General features: G+C 48.5%; 1 protein-coding gene across 6 annotated transcripts in view; it reads right to left on the bottom strand.

Moving 5' to 3' along the window:
- The window catches only part of Ptpn3 (protein tyrosine phosphatase non-receptor type 3), a 150,524-nt gene that overhangs the window by 106,746 nt on the left and 22,996 nt on the right, over positions 1–20,782 (bottom strand). Inside the window, exon 1 of one of the 6 annotated variants that reach the window (XM_021159378.3) lies at positions 4,645–4,787. The exons of 3 other annotated variants lie outside the window; for them this stretch is intronic. Coding sequence is in view for 1 of the 3 variants with exons in the window: in XM_021159375.3 (XP_021015034.3) it covers positions 3,576–3,873 (298 nt within the window). In the remaining 2 variants the exon portion in view is untranslated. Of the gene's footprint in view, positions 1–3,263; positions 3,373–3,575; positions 3,874–4,644; positions 4,788–20,782 lie in introns of those variants that run through there. 2 more of the 6 variants (XM_021159375.3, XM_021159377.3) reach the window with 2 other exon arrangements.

Genomic DNA, 20,782 nt, shown 5'->3' with positions numbered 1-20,782 from the left:
TGCACTCGTTCACAGCCCAGCTCATCTTCTAGCTCTGCAGCATCTTCTAGTCTCTAGGCCCGACACATATTAGAGACTTCACAGAAAAACCTGCATTTGCTATTGGATCTGCACTTAGGAGGGCCTTGGGATAGCCAGGTAACTTGGAGGTAGAGGTGGTTTCAGGTGCAGAAACTCTAGAAATAAATGTGAGGCTTCTGGATTTCAGCTGGGGGGTGGGGGGTGGGGGGTGGGGGAACTACAAAGAGATTCATGGAGTCTCCTCTGCCAAAAAGTTAGGAGACCTCTGTGAGATCAGAGCCTGAGGTCACTGGGCCCGGACAAAAGCGATGTGGACATGACCCAGTCCTCTCTCATCTGCAAAATGAGGGAAAGGTCCCAGAGGATTGGCCCACACACCCACTAGCTGAGCCAGGCTAGGGTACCACCAGCACTCCAGCCCTGGCAGAGCCTGAGGAGAGAAAAGGGGGCAGGCTTTGCTTTCCAGGAATTGACTGATGTAGGAGGGTGAGCCCTGTAATTATGGTCGAGAGGGGGGACCACAAATCACCGATCCCTTCCCAACATGCCAGTCCCTGGGAACTGAAAGGGAAGAGTGTATGCCACGTCTTTGGGCTCCTCCAGCAAGTTAGACCCATCTTAGACAACAGTGCCTCTTGCACCCACAGACCTACCTGTATGTAGCTTAGACGGCCACAATGAGTCCTCTTACTTCTGTTCTCACTGCCTTTGCCAGCTCACATATGTGTGGTGTGTGTTGGAGGGGAGGGCACAACACTGTAATTAAACTTCCAGGTCACAGCCAACAAAAACTGAGAGCAATTACCATCCCAAGACTGAGACCAACGGCCAACCTACAACCTCGATTTCTTTCTGGGATAAGATCTGTCTCTGACCTTGTCTTGCTCGAGACCTCAACAAACATATTAAAAGCTACCACACCTTTGCTATGAGATCAGGTAAAATGAGGGCTTCAAGCTGAGATCTTGGTTAGCTGGGAGACCAGAGTCACACTAAGGCCCATTACAGATCTGACCTGAGCTGGATGGAAGATACCCTGGATTCCAGGTTGGGGGGGTGGGGGGGTGTCCCTTGGCTTATTCACCATGTTTGCCTACCCACAGCCCTGCATCTGCAAACAGAAACATCTGCTAACAGACATGCCTCAGCTCTTCTAAATGTCCTCAGTAACCTCCCGTCTGCCACTCAGGTCTAATTTGCATACACTAGTCTGTGGATGAGACAAACCACCAGGGACCACACAGATCAATATAGAGTAATAGGCATGTTTTATTCTAGTCTAATTCTCGGCAGACTGGTATTCCATTAACTGTGTGCTGGGATTTATGGGAGCGCTCATATACTAGAATATTTAACTAGAATGGCCTACTCTCAGTCAGAAAATAGCTTACCATTGTTAATTTTCAACTAGTCAATCTCAGGAAGGCTTCCGTCTTCCAATACACTCTAGATCTTGATTTAATCATCGGGAAGGCATCTGTGTAAGACACACATGGCGGTCTTATCCAGAAGGAAAAGCTCTGCCCCCAGAACCAGAAGCATGGACTCCTCCATCCCAGTCATACCCAGGACGGTACAGTTGCCTGCTCAGAGCCTCAGTGTCTTCCTCTATAAAATGGGAATCGTGACACCAGTCTCAGAGGGAGACCTGTAAAACTGAAATGAGAGAGTCCACCTACCCAGCACAGCTCTGCAAGGTGACTGCAAAGGTTCGATATTATCATTGAAAAAAGAAAACAAAATTCCAGATGAAATCCTCATTTAGCCTAGGTTACACAGAAAGCGGAGGTTATCTCACTCAGTTAATTCTACTAAAAGGGGAAAGAGGGACGACTGGGGTGGGGTGGGGGAGGTGGGGCACTTCAATCCAGACACTATATAGAGGCATTCCTGGTAGTCACAGTCGGAAGCAGGCTGCTACTGGAATCTACTGAGCAGAGGCGTTTGGGCACTCTGTGACTCACAAGGAGCACCCACCACAAAGAACGATCAAACCCGCTGTGAGAAGCTAACAGACCCCAGTCCAAAAACAGAAGGTTAAGCATGAGTGCTTTGCAGAATATGCATCATTTTCCCAACCAGAATTTCCAATTCATCCGCTTCGACATTTGCAAGATGGATCATCTTGCAAAAATAGTTCTCTCTGTGAGGCCCGAGTGTCAACTTCTGGAGTTTCAGAACTCACAGAGACTGCCATTAAACAAGAGGCTCTCAGCTCACCACCGCTCTGTGGAGTTCCTTTTTTCAAAGCCTCAGCAGACGTTCTCCTGGGCACAAACACAGACCCAGAAAATGACTGCCTAATTCTACCTTCCTGACAAAATGGGAGCCATGAGGGTCTCTAACTGAATTAAAATCACATCACGCCAACTGCTCGCTTGCTTTATGCCGGGCACGGAGCCAAACACCTCCACACCATTTATCCTACTTAATCCACCACCAACCAGGCGAGGTGGGCATTATTGCTGCCTGCGTGCAGTGGAGGAAATGGAGGATCAGAGAGGTTAAACGACTCGTCCAAGGTCACCAGCTGGCCAAGGGGAAGAGCCCAACTTGAACCTAGGTCTCGCGTTTCCCAACCACAAGTTCCCTGTACCTTCACGGAACACCCAGGTGTCAAGTTATCTTAACTTCTCATGAATTTTTTAAAGGCAACCCTCAAGTTCGTAATAAGTTTAGGAGGCAGCAACCGGGGGCGGGGGTTTCCGGGCGCGCTCTCTCCCTGCACAACGCAGCAGTGTCACCGCAAGTTAACAGAAACGCCACCCCGGTCGCCCGCGGAACGGGGCGGATTGGTTTGGCACTGGAGTTCGTGCCAGGCCCAGGAAATGCCATCTTTGCAATCTGAAGGGGAATTCGCCCCGGGTGGCTGAGCTTCGGGGACCGCGGAGAGCTAGATCCCCGCAGCGGTGCGCCCCCTCTGCCGGGCTGCGGATACCTCGGCGCCAAGCCCAGGGCTCGGCCAGACTGGAGCGCACGCCCACGCCCGCGCCGCTGCGTCCAGAACGCCCAGCCTTTTGCCGCCCACGCCCGCGCCCCGCCCCAGCCCCGCCAGGTGATCTGGGCCTGCGCCCCCCGGATGCCCGACGTGGCGCGGAGACCTGGGGCTACCAGCTCTCCCGCTAGTCCTCCCGCGTGTCCGCCGAACCCCGGACCGGGTGGGGGTTGGGTAAGCCCCGCGTGTCCGCGATCGCAGCAGCCCGCGCTCCGACCCTCCCCGCAGAGGACCCAGTCTCCCATACCTGCAGCATCCGGGGGCGCGGGGCGCCCAGGTAGGTCGCGCGGGCGGGCGGCACTGAAGCTCGCTCGCGCCGCGACCTGGCCGCCGTCTGAGCATGCCCAGTGCAGCCCGCGGGCGGCTCCCGCCGGCCGGGCTGTAGCCGCGACGGGCCCGCGCGCGGGGCGGGTGACCCGGGACAGGGGCGGGCCCGGGGCAAACCCGTGGGACGCTGCCACTGGCCTCCGCGGACCATCTGCCAAACTCCCGCAGACCTCCAGGTCCCCTGGCTCACGCACGCAGCCATTCGTGCCTTTAGCATTTATTGAACACCTACTGTGTGCCTGGCTTTCCCGGATTGCATGCCTAGGAATGGCAAGGGCTTGGCGCTCAACGAATCTGAAATGACAGCGAGCCTTGCACGGTGGCTTCGTGGCTGAGTTGGGGGTCGCGCTGACTCCAGCGGCTCCGTGGCTGAGTTGGGGGTCGCAGGGCTCCTTTGCTGGTCCTAGGACACCAGGCAGGTTAGCCCTTCCCAAAGCCTGTAGGGCCCCTAGTGGCGGGCGTTCCAGCCGGCCTCTTCCGCCTCCTCCCACACCTGCCTTCCTGCGCTCCGACTGCACCTTCCTCCCCATCATACCCTCTGAACTTGACCCGCCTGGAGACCTTTACACTGCCTTTCCCTCGGGGTAGGACGTCTTTTGCCCTGCTTTGCTGGTGTTTCGAGCCCTCTCACCATTCAGGTGCCTCTCGTAGGAGAGACCTTTCTGGCTACCTTTCTAAATTAGCCCTGACCTCTTGCTCCCTCTCCAAGTCCATTATCGCACTCCAAGCAAGTATCACTTATCCATTCAACAGTTACTTACGTTCTTCACACTTAATATATAGACAAAACCTCTGTCCCTTGTTGGGAGTTTGGAAGGGAGTTTCTCGCAACAAACAACAGGTCCGTAAACAACGCAGTGTATTAGGTGATAAATTCTTAAGAACAGGGGAAAGGAGCCAGGCAAGAAAGATAGGGGGTGGCCCGGTGAGAGCTGGTGGAACAACCAGATCAGGTGACAAATACCATTCAGTCACGCAGCTAAACGAGGAAGCTTTCTTGGGACGAAAAAGGCAGTGCAAAAAAAAAAAACCAGACCAAACCAAACCAAAACGAGCGCAAGCTTTGTGACCGTAAAACGGAAAGGCGAGCGGAGGGGCAGCTGGAGTCGGTTGCCGCTTGTCTCTCGCGACTTAGATTTCCCCTTAAGGAGTACCTCCCCTCTGTGTCAGCTCGGTAGCTCCGCCTCTCAAGAGACCCAGCCTCTAAACGACGCTCGGCTTCCAGTAAGAACTAAAAACGTTTTGTTGAATGAATATGATAACAAAAGGATGGAGGGATGGTTAGGATTCTATGGTCGGACCTGGGTGCTAGATGTCCGGAGAACCTTTTGTTCCTATGTCACCATGAGACCCTCAGCAGTGCCTGACTTCCTGGCTTAGATCCTGGTCTCCGTCCCAAGGTAGTGCACCGCTGCGGGCGCCGCCAGAACCTCGCGTCCGGGGAATTCCTACAGAGCCTGGAGTCCTAGGGGTTGCACTGTCCTGGCCCCGCCTAGGATCGCACGCAAAACCTGGAGCTCGGGCGCCAGGGCAGCACTTTTCAGACTGGCGGGGAGAGCACTGGGCATGCTCGGAGCCATGGGAGCCCAGCGTCCGGAAGGAAGAACCCCCAGAGGGATTGGCGAGGCTGCCCACTGAGTCCCACCTGGCCGTCAGTCTTCTACTTCCCTGCAGGGAGTACTGGGTCACCCTCCTCCCCCAAGCATGGTGGGAAGACTTGAAATTCAGAGACAGCTGACTGCACACAGTGTCCTCTACCAGCTGCTGTGTGATCTGCTACCAAAGCCTTGCGCTCTCTGTGCCCTAAATAATACAAATGCCTACGCTTGGATCCGGGGGAGTGTGGGGAATTGAAAAAAAAAAAAAAAAAAAAAAGAACGGGAATTTATTTAGTCCACTTTAAATGATTTTTTTCCCCTTGATGAGGCTTGAATCCAGCGTTTTGCACACAGTAAGCACGAATGTCTTCCAGTGAACTAAGCCCTGCCCCAGACTCATTTCTTAAGTGCCTATCTCAATCATTCATCCATCATCCTTTAACACTTTTTGGACTGCTAAGGTGAGGGACCTGGGAATTGTTAGAACTGTCCAGTTTAAATAAAGCCTGCCGGAATACATTGTTACCTTTTCTCTGCTCATCACTGCTTAAAGCAGTGTTCTCAGATTTGAGCTGGAAAATAGCTGAGAACTTCAGTGAAAAGCTCTAAAAGTTATTTTTTTAACGAATTAATTTTTTTTTGTTCACTTTTCGAGACAAGTGCTTCTCTGGGTACCCCTGGCTTCTCCTGGAACTCACTCTTATTCATGCCCAACTGGAAACAAGTGGATGTTCAAAGGTAGAGTAATGACTGATTGTGTTCTGATACAGTGGTTGAAATAGTTATTACAATGAAATCTTGCTGGGTCCCTACTACTGGGTTTGTGGGTAAGGAAACTTGCAGCCAAGCTTTCTGTCCTGAGTTCAGTCAATCCCCAAGACCTGTCAGAGTGGAAGAGAACTGTGCAGGTTGTCTTCTGATGTTTCACATGTGTGCACACGCATACATACACACAATAAATAAATGAAATTATGAAAGTGTACTGCAACATGAAAACAACGATGAGTGGAAAAGCTGAAAACAAGTGACTGTGGAAAGGTGACACGGACACACTTGCTAAGAATGCAGATAATAGAGTTTTAAAGCCAGGCATTGTGGTCCATGCCTTTAATCTCAGCATTTGGGAGGCAGAGGCTGGTGGGTCTCTGTGAGTCTGAGGTCAGCCTGACCTATAAAGTTCCAGAATAGTCAGAGCTACACAGAGAAACCCTGTGAAAAAACCAAAACAAAGACTATATAACAATAATAATAAAGTTTGGGAGGTTTGAGTTGGTTTTTCTCTCTTAAATTTATCCTCTAACTCCCCTTTCCGACCCCTGGACAAGGGACTAAGGTACATATTTTACATACCAAAGCATACCTGGGTCCAGGTTCTCCCAGCAGCATCCCCCAGTCCTACCTGACATACCCTGCCCCCAATTCTAAACATTCCAACCTACCAGCTGGGCTGCCCTTCTCCCAGAGGCTCTTCCCTACATAATCCAGGCATGTTGGTCTGCCTCTTTTTCTTCCTCCTTCCCTCTCTCCCTCCTCCCTTCCTCTCTCCTTCTTTCTTTCCCTCCCTCCATCCCTCCTCTCCCTGCCTCTCCCTCTTCCTCCTTTTCTGCACACACTCCTGTCTTTCTGTTCCCCTAACCTCCCCCCACTCCATGACTTCCCTAGGTCCTTGGGGCCAATGAACTCACCTACCCCACCACCCCCAGAGCACTTTCCCAGTAAACCTGCCTTTAATATATTCTAATCTGGCTTGAATTGGCCCATTTCACTGGCAAACGGATAGCCAACCTATCAGGTATTTCTGTGTAGCTCTGGCTACCTGGGAACTCCTTCTGTAGACCAAGCTGAACTTGAACTCAGGGATCTGCCTGTCTCTGCCTCCTGGGTGCTGAGGTTAAAGTCATGCATCACCATGCCCACCTTCGAAATTTTAGTTTTTGGTTTTTTAAATTGATTAATGTCTTGATGTTACGTTTGTGATAGTAAATACATAAAGGCCTAGGTATGGTGGCCTACATCTTTAATCCTAGCATTGAAAGCAGAGGCAGGCAGGTCCCCATGAGTTCTAGGCAAGCTTGATCTACATAGCAAATTCCAGGACTCTATAAAGAAACCATGTCTCAAGAAAAAAACAAAGAGGGGCTGGAGATGGCTTAACCATTTTTAAAAGCACTGGCTGTTCTTCCAGAGGACTTGGGTTCAATTCCCAGCACCCAAATGGCAGCTCATAACTGTAACCCCAGTTCCAGGGGATCCAACAATCTTACCCTGACATATATGCAGGTAAAATACAAATGGGAATAAACAAAAATAAATCATTAAAAAGAAAACGAACAAAATGAAGAAAACTCCCCCCTAAAATAAAATTAATTTCGTCTTGTCTGTACCTAATCTGTTGTGATTAAGTTCAAATGTGGCCAATGTTTTGCATGAAGTTTTTTTCTTCAATCTTGACAGTTGGTTTGGGTTTTGTTAGTTCTTAAGCTCAGTTTCATGGAAAACAGTTGGGAATGGGCTCCCAGCTGGTGACACTGGGGACGATCTGAAGCCCATTGACCTCCTCGCTAGGTGTCAGGTTTTATGGTCTGTGACACACACACACACACACACACACACACACACACACGCACGCACGCACGCACGCATGCACGCGCGTGACTGATGAGTAGAGGAGACTGTCCTTTTAGTCTGCCTTGCTTTCCCTCCTTTGATGTGCTCCGTAGACCTCAGATTACTTTTACCCTTCTGGTCTCCTGTTACTGTTTTGTTCTCGGAGCCAAAACACTAAAGTCCAGCCTTTTAATCTGGTGCAGCTGGATTGGCATGATGCTATTAGCTTGAACGACAGGTGATCTTAAGAGTTGACACGCCCAATCTTACGTGAATGGGGTTTCTGGATGGACATGTAATCTTCACCGTTGAATTTAGCCAGCAAATGGGGCCCAGTTATGAACAGGACTGTACTGAGCCGTGGAGAATGGATCCAGGCCCAAAGGGACTCATGTAGATAGATGGTGTCCCTGGACAGTCATTTGGGGGGCAAAGTCACAACTCACAGACCCCTCAATAGTCCCGCTGCTGTTTGCTGGAGCAATGCAGGGACCCCAGGAACAGCCCTATTGCTATTAAGCTCAAATAAATTAGTTTGTTCTTTGTCTTAGTGGTGCTGGCCCCCAAAATCCAAAAAATCCCCAAACGACAAACTGAGGGGTGATTTCATGACAGAAGAAGAAATGCAGCAGGCTAAAAGTTCACCTCTAGTAATAGACCAGATTGATGGAGGAGGGGTGCCGCGGTATGAGAAGCAAGCAGAGTTAGCAGCCTCCCCAGGAAGACACCGTTTGTTTAGAATATCTAGTGCCCAATACTGCAGAGCAGCCATTGTTTAGGAGAATTAGTGGGAAGAGTTTACTGGAAAAAGCAACACAGACCATCAGTCATTCGCATCAAGACTCAGGAAATCTGGACAGTGATTGATTGGTGGGGCTCCCCGCTGACTTGCTAATGCTTATGAATTATTTGTGCTGTTAATGCAAGCACACGAGGGGTTCCAGAACAGAGAGGGGCGGGTAAGTGGTGTTGATGGAGCACGAGGAAAGAATAAGGCTTACAGCATTGTGCTTTGGAGGGCCTCCACTGAGACTAAAATCACCGGGTTGAACCACAGAAGGTTGCCGTTTCGTGGGTCAGAGTGACTGGACGAGAGCAGCTTCCTGTATTCCAGCAGGATGGGTGTACAAAGGAAGACAAATGAGCTGCACAAGCAAGTGACTAGTGGCCGGGGCTTCCTATTGCATTTAGGGTAAGAGAGTCAGCTATAGAAGGTATCTTATATATGTGAAAGATGTCCTTTGGGCTCACAGGCTCTAGTTTTAAAATAAGCTTGGTTTCTTCTATTGTCGGGGCGGGGCGGTGGCGGGGGGGGGGGGGGGAGAGGAGGGATGAAGCAAGTGTTAAAGCTGGCAAGGGAAAGAAATGCGGAAAGAGAGAAAGAGTGGTTATACTCAGAGGTGACAAGAAGTGAGAGGGAACTTTCCGTGGAGAACCAAGCAGGCCTTTCCCCTGTGGTGGCTGTGGGTGGCAAGTCCCTGACCCAAAAAGAGAAAGGAGGAAGCAGTCAGGTATCAGTTAAGAAGTGTTCATCAGCCAGGACCCCTCAAAGGTAGAGCATTCACTTGACTATTTATTAGGCACCTACTGTGTGTCAGGCACTGCTCTACGCGTTTAGGAGACACCGGCGTCAGTGGACAAAACAAACCACCCCCACCCCCTCCTCTGGGTGATGTCTTCTAGTGCAGGGAGCTAGGATGGATGATAAGCAAGTCTTGGGGATATGACTCAGCCACAAGAGAGCTTGCTTAACGCGCACAGGGCTCCATTACAGTGGTTTTCAACCTGTGGGTTGCAGGCTGCATACCAGATATCCTGCATATCGGATATTTACATTATAATGCATAACAGTAGCAAAATTACAGTTATGAAGTAACAAAAGCAATTTTATGGTTGGGGGGGGTCACCACACACGAGGAACTGTATTAAAGGGTCGCAGCATTCGGAAGCTTGAGGGCTATGGCTTTCTCAGCTCAGCACTGCATAAAAGTAGGCATAGTGCTGCCTGACATGTGCCCATAATCCCAGCACTTGAAGACAGAGGTAGGCGATTCAAAAGTCAAGCTTGCCTGACATAGTGATACATCCTTTTCATCCCTGCATCCAAAAGACAAGAGCAGATGAGTCTCTTGTGAGCTCAAAATCATTCTGGCCTCTGTACATAGCAAGTTCTAGGCTCACCAGGAATAGAAGGTAAGACTCTGACCCAACAAACAAACAACAAAACCAACCCAAACCCAAGCTCATACTCAGCTACATAGTGGTTTAACGCCCTCCTGAGCTACTGGAAACAGCAGTTCTATACAGAACTGAGAAACTTAATCACTTAAAGACTAAGAGGGAGTTATTCACACCGGGTTTAAGAAGAGAATCTTAGCCGGGCGTGGTGGCGCACGCCTTTAATCCCAGCACTCGGGAGGCAGAGGCAGGTGGATTTAGAGAATCTTGGGGAGCATTTATACATGAAGGAAGCCTGAAACCTTGGAGAAGGAGGCAGACAACACATTAGAGATCACTGAGGGCTGGGACAAGAGCCTTCTCCAGCACCCCCAGGAAGGACTCCATCTCCTGTCAGTGATGACCAGCTTCCTGGCAGCTAAAGGCACCTGTCAACACATCCAAAGGTAAATGCTGATCATGGCCTACTTGACAGTGATTACAGACTCAAATAAAAAGTTGAAAATCATGGAGCAGCTGTCCCTGACAAGAAAGGCAGCCGGACCTCCAGACTGTCCTTATAGGGAGAGATAGCATTGACCATTTCTCTCAGGACGCTTGTGCCTTTCAGGAACCCCTGAGGCCCCTCAGGCACGAATCTTAGAACGGATAGAACCAGACCATACTAGACCCTATGAATTTGCTGCTGTTGGGGAAAGCAAAAGTGTAAGTTGAAGGACTTTGGAGTCGTGCTCCGGAAACCTAATGTATTGAGGTTTTAGAAACCGAGACAGAGAAACCAGAGGAAGGAAGCCTCATCTATGGCTGTCGTGTTTAAGCAGTGATCCCTCCTGAAATGGGTACTATCACTTTCCAGAGCCCAGAGAAAATGGTTTCTCAAGCTTTCCAGCCATACTCTAACCTCACCAAGCAAAAGGGCAGAGGGGAAAGGAAGAGGAGATGGAGACGGGCTATCCCCTACAGACAAGACTCCCAGACATCATGCTTTCTCTGCCCTTGACCTTGGCTCCCTCTTCTGAGGCCAATAGCAGCTAATCATGTGACAGGAGAGGAGGGAGTGATGAGGGTAGTAGTCACAGGGGAGAGGACCTTAAAATAAACATATTAAAGTACGTAGGATACACAGAAAAACAACCCAGAGAGGCCCTTGCCTCTCTAGGAGGAACCCTGACCAGTCAGTGAAGGGAGGGTGAGTTTACCTTTTACACTAAACATTTTGGTGTCTTCTGAATTTTGTACCACATGATCTCTAGCCTATTTAACAATAAAGGTGTTGTATCTCTGGGGAATACACTTGTGGAAGAATGTGTAAATTTTTTTTGAGTGAGCAAAAATATTTTGCTTTTTGTTTCCACTACCCGAGAGCAAAGCCCTGGTTGTTTGACATGCCAAGGCTACATCAGGGCACAGTCATGGAGAGGGTGCTGGAAGGGTGCCCTGCCTCAAGCCCTCTTAACTCCCACTGGAAACTCACATGGTTGAAGGGTGGAACAGGAAACAGAGCTTTGGATGAGGATAAAAGAGAAAGGAAAATGGCCACCGTCACCTCGCGGGGCAGGAATGATGTTTTCCTGACATAGCTGGTCCAGCCCCGTGGTGGGAGAAGCCAGTGGAAGAACTTAGGTGCCCAAGCCTCAGTGGGAACTCACATTCAGGCAGAGACATCGCCTGAGAATTCAGCTCTCTTGGCTTTCCAATTCATCCCTGAGACACCAGAAACTTGATCTGTGCCCAGAGCACGGCGCTCCACCTCCTGGTGACATTTCAAGAACAGAGCTGCTTCTGGACTGCCCAGTGCTCTGGCGACCTTCTAGTGTTGCTCAGATGACACATCACAGGATTTCCTCAACTGCGCCCTGGCGTCCTGCTGGGATGGCTTTTTCATTTTTTCCATGGGACACGCATCCATTGCATCGCGGTACAAACAGGCTGTCCAGCAGTGCCTCTGTAAACACGAGTCACGTGTGGAGTTAAAGGGCTCGTGTACTGTGGGGGACAGCGGAGTTCTCAAGACTCGTCTTCAAGGAAGGGACCTGGCTGAATGAGGCTTTTAGGGTTCCGGACAGGATGTCCAAGCACACACATGGCTCCTCCTCAGTCCTAGCTTTGCCTCCCAAGATGCAGCTCTCCAGAAGTCGCATTGGAAAAGGTCACTCTCCCATTTCTTCATCTTTGTCTTCTGTCGCCATGGCATGGATCTGGAGGCCAAGAAACCTAGACAGGACAGTCACATCTGATCTTCCTGTGAAGGCTTCCTATTGCTCTGTGAAAGTGAAAAGAGGGCCCTTCAGGAAGGGCTGCCTCACTTCATAACCATCGGCTGCCTTATTTCTTTCTTTCTTTCTTTCTTTCTTTCTTTCTTTCTTTCTTTCTTTTCTTTTCTTTTCTTTTTCTTGGCTTTTCTTTCTTTCTTTTTTTTTTTTTAAAGATTATTTATTTATTTTATGTGTGTGAGTACACTGTAACTGTACACGTGGTTGTAAGCCTTCATGTGGTTGTTTGGAATTGAATTTTTAGGACCTCTGCTTGCTCTGGTCAACCCCACTTGCTCAGGTCAGCCCAGTGTCAGATCTCATTATGGGTGGTTGTGAGCCACCATGTGATTGCTGGGATTTGAACTCAGGACCTCCAGAAGAGCAGTCAGTGCTCTTACCTGCTGAACCATCTCTCACCAGCCCTTTTTTTTTTTGGCTTTTCAAGATAGGGTTTCTCTCTGTAACTCTGGCTGTCCTGGAACTTACACTGTAAACCAGAGTGGCCTCGAGCTCAGAGATCCACCTGCCTCTGCCTCCCAAGTGCTAGGATTAAAGGTCTGCACCCCTACAACCCAACCTTTGCTTCCTTTTGTTTTATAACGAAGTCTCAGAGTAGCCTGGAACTGACTTTGTAGCCTAGGCTGGCCTGGAACTCCTCCTACCACCTTAGCCTTCTGGGTACCATCCAGGATTACAGGCATATTGTACTACTGTATAATCAGTTCTTGTGGGGGTGGGGTAGGGCGCAATGACTAACCCAATCCGGTAAGAAAGACGTCAACTTTTAGACCCCATCACGTCTCAATATCACTACACAGTGAATCAAGTCGCAACACAAGCTTTGGAGGCAACAAACCAAACTCAAACCATAGCAACCTCCCTAAGCTTCTCTCGGGTCGTTGATATCACCACAGCCTCCGTCCTCACAGCCCATGCGTTGGCTTAAGTGTCTTGCTTGCTTCTCCTTGAAGGTACCCACATCATCCTCCTGCAAGGACTCGGACCACCAAGGCTGCCTGCTGAGATCACCCTGAGTTTAAGTCTTGTCTCCAAGGTTTCCTCCTTCCCGATGGTCCTCACTAGCCACGAGTCTGCTAACCTCCTGCCCTGTAAGGTGTTTGCTCTTTTCTACTTCACATCACTGTTTGATCTTCGTTCTACTATTAATGTGCATTTGCCCTTTGGAAGACTTCTGGAAATCCCCTAAAAAGTTCTTCCCAATGCCAGGGATTTGTGGCTATTCTTCACCACCACCACCACCCCTTTTTGTTTTTGTTTTCTTTTTCCAGAAAGGGCTCATACTTTGTGATTGTGTAAAATCACCCAGGGTATAAACCTTGCACATGTCTATAGGAGAATTTCTAGACTGGGTTCATTACATAGGAAGCTCTGCCCTCAGTGTGGGCATCGTAAGCCTGGGATGGTAAGGCTGGGGTTTCAGACCAAAACAAAAGGAGCGAGCAAGATGAACACCAGCATCCGTCCCTTTCTGCTATGGATCTGTGGATGCCATGTGATCAGGTAGGTGATCCATATTCCAGCTGCTATGCCTGCCCAGCCATGATGGTGGGGCTAGAGAGATGGATGGCCAGTTAGGAGCACTTGTGGCTTTTGCTGAAGAACCAGGTTTGGTTCCCAGCACCCACGTGCCAGCTCACGTTTGCTTGTCCCCCTTGAACAATAGGAATTCTGTTGTGTCTTAACAGTCCTAGGTCAAAATCCTTTTATGACCTGGCTTGCTAAATACATGATCAGTCATTAGTTAGAGTGCCATGATGTAAAGAGATAGACTGAAACGCATCTGGTAGTGTCCCCTGAAAGGCAGAATAAAAATCTGGATTGGGTGTCTAGATGCGCTCTCAATGTCTTGCCTACTTGAAGCAGTCAAAGGAGTCAGGGCTTTATGGTTCCCCACCCATTCTCCACAACAGAGTCGCCTGCAGGTAAGGCCACACCCTTTCGTTGTCTCTCTGCCCTGCTGAGTGAGGTGTTTTCAAACCAGCTCTGGGGCTGTAACCTCCACTTTTAGACAGAAGGACAGACAATAACACAGCCAGTAAAATCCTCATCAAAAACCAGGCAATAATGAGAGGGTAAAAATCCTTTTGTGTCTCAGGGTTTCATTTTCATTACGATCTAGAATCAAGTGCAGTTGCAACCACAGGAACCACTGATTCTGTCAGTCCCTGTAACCATGGTTCATCATCACACTATTGGATAAACACATTTGGGAGGCCTTTAGGTCTCTCTCCCTTCTTGTACAGACTGTAGTAATGAGCTTTGTTTGCACAGGCAGGTGAAGGGACCCCCCTCCTCCTCCATTTATATTCCCCAAATTCACACATTAACACATTATATACAATTGTGCCAATCTGTCACCCCAACTGTGAATTCTTAATTTATTTTTATTTTAAGTGTGTGTGTGTGTGTGTGTGTGTGGTGTGGTCTCTGTGTGTGTGTAGATGACAGCAGGCACCTTTGAAGGCCAGAAGAGTTAAGAAGGTGCAAGTGGTTGTGGACATGGTTCTCTAGAAAAACAGTATTTGCTCTTAACCATGGAACCATCCCTTTAAGCCTTAGTTACCATATTTTGTTTGATGCTGGCGATTGAACCCCTGGCCTTGGCATACTAAACAAGTTCTCTGCTACTGCCCCGTGCTCACAGATACTGAACTGTGCTCACAGCTATTGAACTATGCTCACAGCTACTATCCTGTGCTCATAGCTACTGAACTATGCTCACAGCTACTGAACTATGCTCACAAGCACTGCCCTGTGCTCACGGCCACTGAGCTGTGCTCACGGCCACTGAGCTGTGCTCACGGCCACTGAGCTGTGCTCACGACCACTGAGCTGTGCTCACGGCCACTGAGCTGTGCTCACGGCCACTGAGCTGTGCTCACGGCCACTGAACTGTGCTCACGGCCACTAAGCTGTGCACACAGCTCCAGAATACCTTTTGACACACTCTAGTCAAACCAGGTTTGTTGTGTGTTTTTGTTTGCTTTGGAAAGAGTCTCATATCTTTGAGGCTCCCCTCAACCATATGGTATAGACAAGGATGGTCTTGGGCTTTTGATATTCCTGCCTCCACTTCCCATATTCTGGGATCACAGGTAGGCAGCACCATGCTTGCTTTATGCAGTGTTAAGGAGCAAACCCAGGATCTGTGGAAGCTAGGATAGTACTCTTACCAACTGAGCTGCACGCCCATCTCTAAGCTAGTTCTTTGGCCCATGAAATGCTAATGCAGTCTTTTCCATTACACTAGCTTGAGTAATATAAAAAAATGTACATAAAACCAGTTCATAGTTCAAATGCCAGTTCATGGGAGGGAACAATTCCCAACAGTGTTATCTAGATGTTTCTCAAGTTCCCTGGGTTGAGGTCACTCTTTGTAGTTTGTGTTGGGCTCCTGACCCAAACACAGCCCATGCCAGTTATGAGTAACAAAAAGGCCAGTTTTCCATAGTTTGGACAAAAGCAACCGTGGGAATATGCACAGTTTTCTCCAGTTGTGGTAAAATCGGGGAAAAGCCAACCCAGCTAGGCTGCCCTGCGTACTTGCGTGGGAAACAGGGACAGATGAGGACTGTCAACTAAGAGGAAACCAAACAAGAGGAAACAGGTCCATTCTGAAAGGCTTGGCTGTGCCTGGCCAGCTTTTCACTGGAGCAGAGGGAAGCACTCATCTGTGGGGAAGAAAACTCTCTCTTCAGCTCTTCACTGAGAAACACTGAAGCAACCTTGAACACCTTACACTAATGTAAGGGGGAAAAAACAGGGACTCAGTCCAAAAAAAAAAAAAAAAAAATCCAAGCGCAGATCAAGACTTCTGTACTGAATGAGTCACAATAGCATGGCTGATAATAGCTAGAGATAGGAACCAAGTGACTAAAGGAAAGTTAAAATAGCATGTCTCATTGCCTGTCATGCAACTCGGTTATTTGGCAGGGGTTGTAATTGCATGGGGGCATTTTTAGTGGTGCAGTTTAGGTGAACATCACAGGATACAAATCTGGACTCACAACATTGTTACATTGTAAACAAAGATACTTGTGCACATACGGTCTTCTTGAAGAGGAATAGCAACCTGAGTTCCAGTCTCAGACTCACAACACAAAGAGATCTCTCCTTAAGGGCACCAGCATATAGCATTCTCTCTCTCTCTCTCTCTCTCTCTCTCTCTCTCTCTCTCTCTCTCTCTGTCTGTCTCTGTCTCTCCCCCTCTCTCTTCCACAAAACTTAGACTTTGCTCCCAGAAACAGATGCACAAAAGACACAGGAGTATATGTCTTTAACTCAGGGTGACTATAGACTATAGCCCTGGCCTGGATTTCCTGATGGTCCCATGGCAGCTTTCATGGCTCTTTGACAGCAGCCCAGTGAAGATTCTTATATGCGCACAAGTAAGAATATCTAGGAGCCAGGGGAGGGCCTAGCATATCAGCCAGGTCCCAAATAGGAAAGAGAGAGAGAGAGAGAGAGAGAGAGAGAGAGAGAGAGAGAGAGAGAGAGAAAGAGAGAGAGACAGAGAGAGAGAGACACACACAGAGAAAGAGAGAGAGAGACAGAGACAGAGAGACAGAGAGAGAGACAGAGACAGAGAACACAAAGCAGACTCAAGGATGCCTGTTGGTTTGTGCTGGCCTTGGGACAGCCCTGAGACATTACCCCTGGGAGAAGCCTAGCATGGAGCTGGCCGTGCCCATGTGCTGATCGGGTAAGAGGCCCCTGGAGCTCCTTCCACAACAGCAAAAGAAAACCAGGATTAACTTTTCTGTGGGAAGAGACCCAGCGTGCAACTTAAAGCAGATTACTAGAGCTGCCTGCCTACACCCTGAATCATAAGAAATAAAAAGGAAATCAGTGCCCGCTTCCAGGCACTGTTTTGAAGGGGGTTTGTTGCCAGCAACATATAACTGAGGTAGTCAGGATAACTCGTTCCTGTGGCTTTAACTAATCCTTGAGCTCTTCCATAGGCAAACCTAACCCCAGCTCAGCGTTGCCTCCTATACCCTACAATAGCTCCTTGTTTTAGTTTAATTTTAAAAAACGGGCATACAATGTATCAGATGACATTATAAAACCTTTAAACAAATTGTGTTTTGTGGTTCTTTTTCTTGTGGACTCTTCCAACCCTGCCACCCTTCTTCTTCTCTGGTGACACCCCCTCTTACCTTTTTTAAAATTAGTTAATTAATTAATTAATTTTTCATTAGGTATTTTCTTCATTTACATTTCCACTGCTATCCCCAAAGTTCCCCATACCCTCCCCTCCACCCCCTCTTATCTTAATGCAATGGTTCTAAGACCCCACCTCCAAGAGCTGAGACAAAATGTGTCTCTTTAAGGGAGATACATAGTTGGTCTTATTCACTAGTACATCCCCAAGCCTGGAATGGTATCCATCACGTAGCCAGACCCAAAGAAATGTTTGTAAATAAAGGAGGAGACAGACCTTGGAAGTTTGTTTAAAATACAGATCACAGAGCCCACCTCAGGAGACTGGTTTGGAAGGTCTAGTGGGCACTGGCAGCTCACTGACTGAAGACATCTGAAAGATGCTGAGACAAACAGCACAAGCACCGCACCAAACCAGTTTCCCAGTAACTGTGCTTTTGAGACATCCAGAGAACCCCCTCACCATGGTAGTTCCTGGTCTCCACCCAGGCCTGAGAGCCACGACTTAAATTACTAAGCAACTCCTGGGTGAAACTGGTCCACCAATAGGGGTATCTGGAAACTACAGGCCTGGCCACGGGAAACCTCTGAAAGGTGTGTGGCAGTCAGCCCTGCTCATCTCTCTCCTGATGGCAGAGGGCCCACACCTGCTTAGAAAACCCCACCACTCTTATCTCCCAGCTTTCTGAAGAACAGTGTTTACTACAAATGTTTGTTAGGGACTCTGTGCGTCTTAATGGCTTTTTTGTCTCACATATGTACGTAGCCTCTACCTCCTGTATGATGCCAGGATGGAATAACTGAGGTGTGTGATCCTTGCTAGAGTTACAGACACCATGCACAGAGGTAGGAATGCTTCACTGTACGTGTGCTATGGAGAGGGTTAGTACAGTTCACCTACATTATGTGTTTATTTATTTTTAATTATGTATCTCCATACGGGTCTATGTGGGATGAATTCGTGTGGATGTAATTGCCAGAAGAGGGCGGCAGATGTGCTGGGCTGAGTTCTAGGTGGTCGGTGGTCGTTAGCCACTTGAAGTGGGTACTGGGAACCGGACTCAGTTGCTCTGCAAGGGCAGCACAGCTCGAATCCATGGAGAGAGACATTGCTCTGGCCCCATTTTACTCAATTTAAGAAAACCAATTAGCATTCTTTACAAGAGCTAAATCTTTTTGATCCCCAAAACCACCTGCCCACTTGTCTGGTGGTTTGGTTTGTTGTTGTTTGTTGGTTTTTTTTGAAAGAGAAAGCATCTCCCTATGTAGTCCGGATGTCTTGGAATCCATATAGGTGAGGCTGGCCTTGAACTTACAGAGATCCACCTGCCTCTGCCTCTGCCTCCTGCCTCCTGCCTCCTGCCTCCTGCCTCCTGCCTCCTGCCTCCTGCCTCCTGCCTCCTGCCTCCTGCCTCCTGCCTCCTGCCTCCTGCCTCCTGCCTCCTGCCTCCTGCCTCCTGCCTCCTGCCTCCTGCCTCCTGCCTCTGCCTCCTGAGTGCTGGTATTACAGCATGGGCGACTACAGCCAGATCTGGATGTGTCTGGATCCTTTCCTTGGTGAGTGTCACTTGGCATCTCCTTTCCTCACCCATCTTTACCCATTTCATGTCCTTACGGACCAGCTTTTCCCATACACCTGTGGTTCTCAACCTGCCTAAGGCTGTGACCCTTTAATACAGTCCCTCATGTTGTGGTGAACCCAACCATAAAATTATTTTGTAAAACTGTAACTTTGCTACTGTTACGAATTGTAATGTAAATATCTGGTGTGCAAGATATCTGATATGTGACCCCCAAAAGGTCGTGACCCACAGGTTGAGAGCTGCTGTCATAAACCAACATAATATATATTTATCTCTTTCCTTAGTCCTGGCTCCCAGGTACAGTATCCTGAATGTTCTTTATTGTCTCTCTACATACTCTTGGGTCTTGGACCTTTAGTACCTGTTAGTGTCAACCCATCTGTCTAGATGTAATTGGCTGATCTTACTTAGACCCACTCCCCATCCCCACTGGATATTCACTCAGGGCCTCTAACTGTAGTTGCTTTGGGGAAGTACTTACATTTCCCCCCTCCCCACCGCGCAGCTCCTTGATGGCAGGGACTCTTTTCATGTTGTCTTACAAGACTCTAGCCCTGAGCACACTGTCCGCATTCAGAGCAGGGGTTTACACACTTATGTTGGTTGAGTGGAGCATGTAAGTCAGGGGCATTCCCCTGCAGAAGTGACTGCTCACTCTGATTTTCTGTTGCTGGCTTGTGTGCTTCTTGTATCCACAAGGTGGAAACCCTGCCTCAAAAAACCAAAACCAAAAAAAAAAAAAAAAAGTTCCTTATCTGTTGGCTCTTTTCCCAGTTGCTCAGACCCCAAGCCCTGTCTTCTCTCCATCACAGAAAATGATACAGTCTTTCCATTCAACTTACATGGTGCTTCTCACCACTTTTGTTTGTTTGTTTGTTTTTGAGACAGGGTTTCTCTGTGTAGCCCTGGCTGTCCTGGAACTCACTCTGTAGACCAGGCTGGCCTGGAACTCAGAAATCCACCTGCTTCTGCCTCCCAAGTGCTGGGATTAAAGGTGTGTGCCACCACTGCCTGGCTTTTTCACCATTTTCTAGACCTACATGTGTTATCATCTTTGGCCTCTTGAAATCAACTTCCCAATTCATCTACCAGTTTCTACCCATACCCCCACTCCTCCTCAAATGCAGGCAACATGTTAAAGTGCACTTTTGAAATGGTTACACTTCTGATGATAGTGTGCAGTCACCTCCACGGTGGACAGAGCCCAGAATATCATGTCACAGTCACTGAGCCACCTAATTTAAGATGCCATCCTTGGGATGTAAGAGCTCGAGGAAGAGGCATCAAAGGGCATTTACTCTTTCATTCAACTGGCAAGTACTGATAAACTATAACAAGAGGCCATGTGTAGTTCTAGGTCCCAGGGATCCATGGAAAACCTTTGTTTCATAGAGTTTATGTGTGAGGAGAGGCAAAGAAGGAAGTCATTGGTGTCTGCTCTTAAGAGGACCATGCCACTACAGCTCTGTCTTGAGAATTAGGGAAATAGTTACTCATCTATGTCCTGGGCTCCTCTACAACCATGTTCTTGGTCACGTGGCTTTGTGGTTTCTTCTATGAAGAGCAGAAGGACTTCCCTCTGCTTGACTTTGGAGCTGGCTTTGAGATTTGCATGAGCATGTTGGAAGATGGGATGCAGGTGGGGTTTGGGATGGGTTTGTGTGGTTGTGTTCATCACCTGTAATTCCACTTCCACTGCAGAGATTGTCCCAGGTGACTCTATGTCCCAGAGGAAGGAGAAAAATACAAAGTACAACTAAACTTCGAACAGAACAAACGGTTGCTTTGAGACAATGACTTTTGGGAGTGCCTTCTCACTCAGCATTGATGCAGGGGGTGACGGGTAGTTAATTCTCTCTTTTGAGAGATTTACATGACAACCTCGAATTGGAAGTACTGGTCCAGAGAGACTGACCAGCGTTAGTACGGGGGTCTCATATTTCTTCTATATGAGAAAGTAATTCTATAGAAAAGGTACCCCCATATAACTGTTTCAGCAGCACCTAGGAAATCCAAGACTCTTTTCCATATAGC

Source organism: Mus caroli, unplaced genomic scaffold (assembly GCF_978045245.1).
Source record: "Mus caroli unplaced genomic scaffold, Mus_caroli_1 scaffold_6, whole genome shotgun sequence".
Lineage (NCBI taxonomy): Eukaryota > Metazoa > Chordata > Mammalia > Rodentia > Muridae > Mus > Mus caroli.
This window is presented reverse-complemented; position numbering and strand designations above follow the sequence as displayed.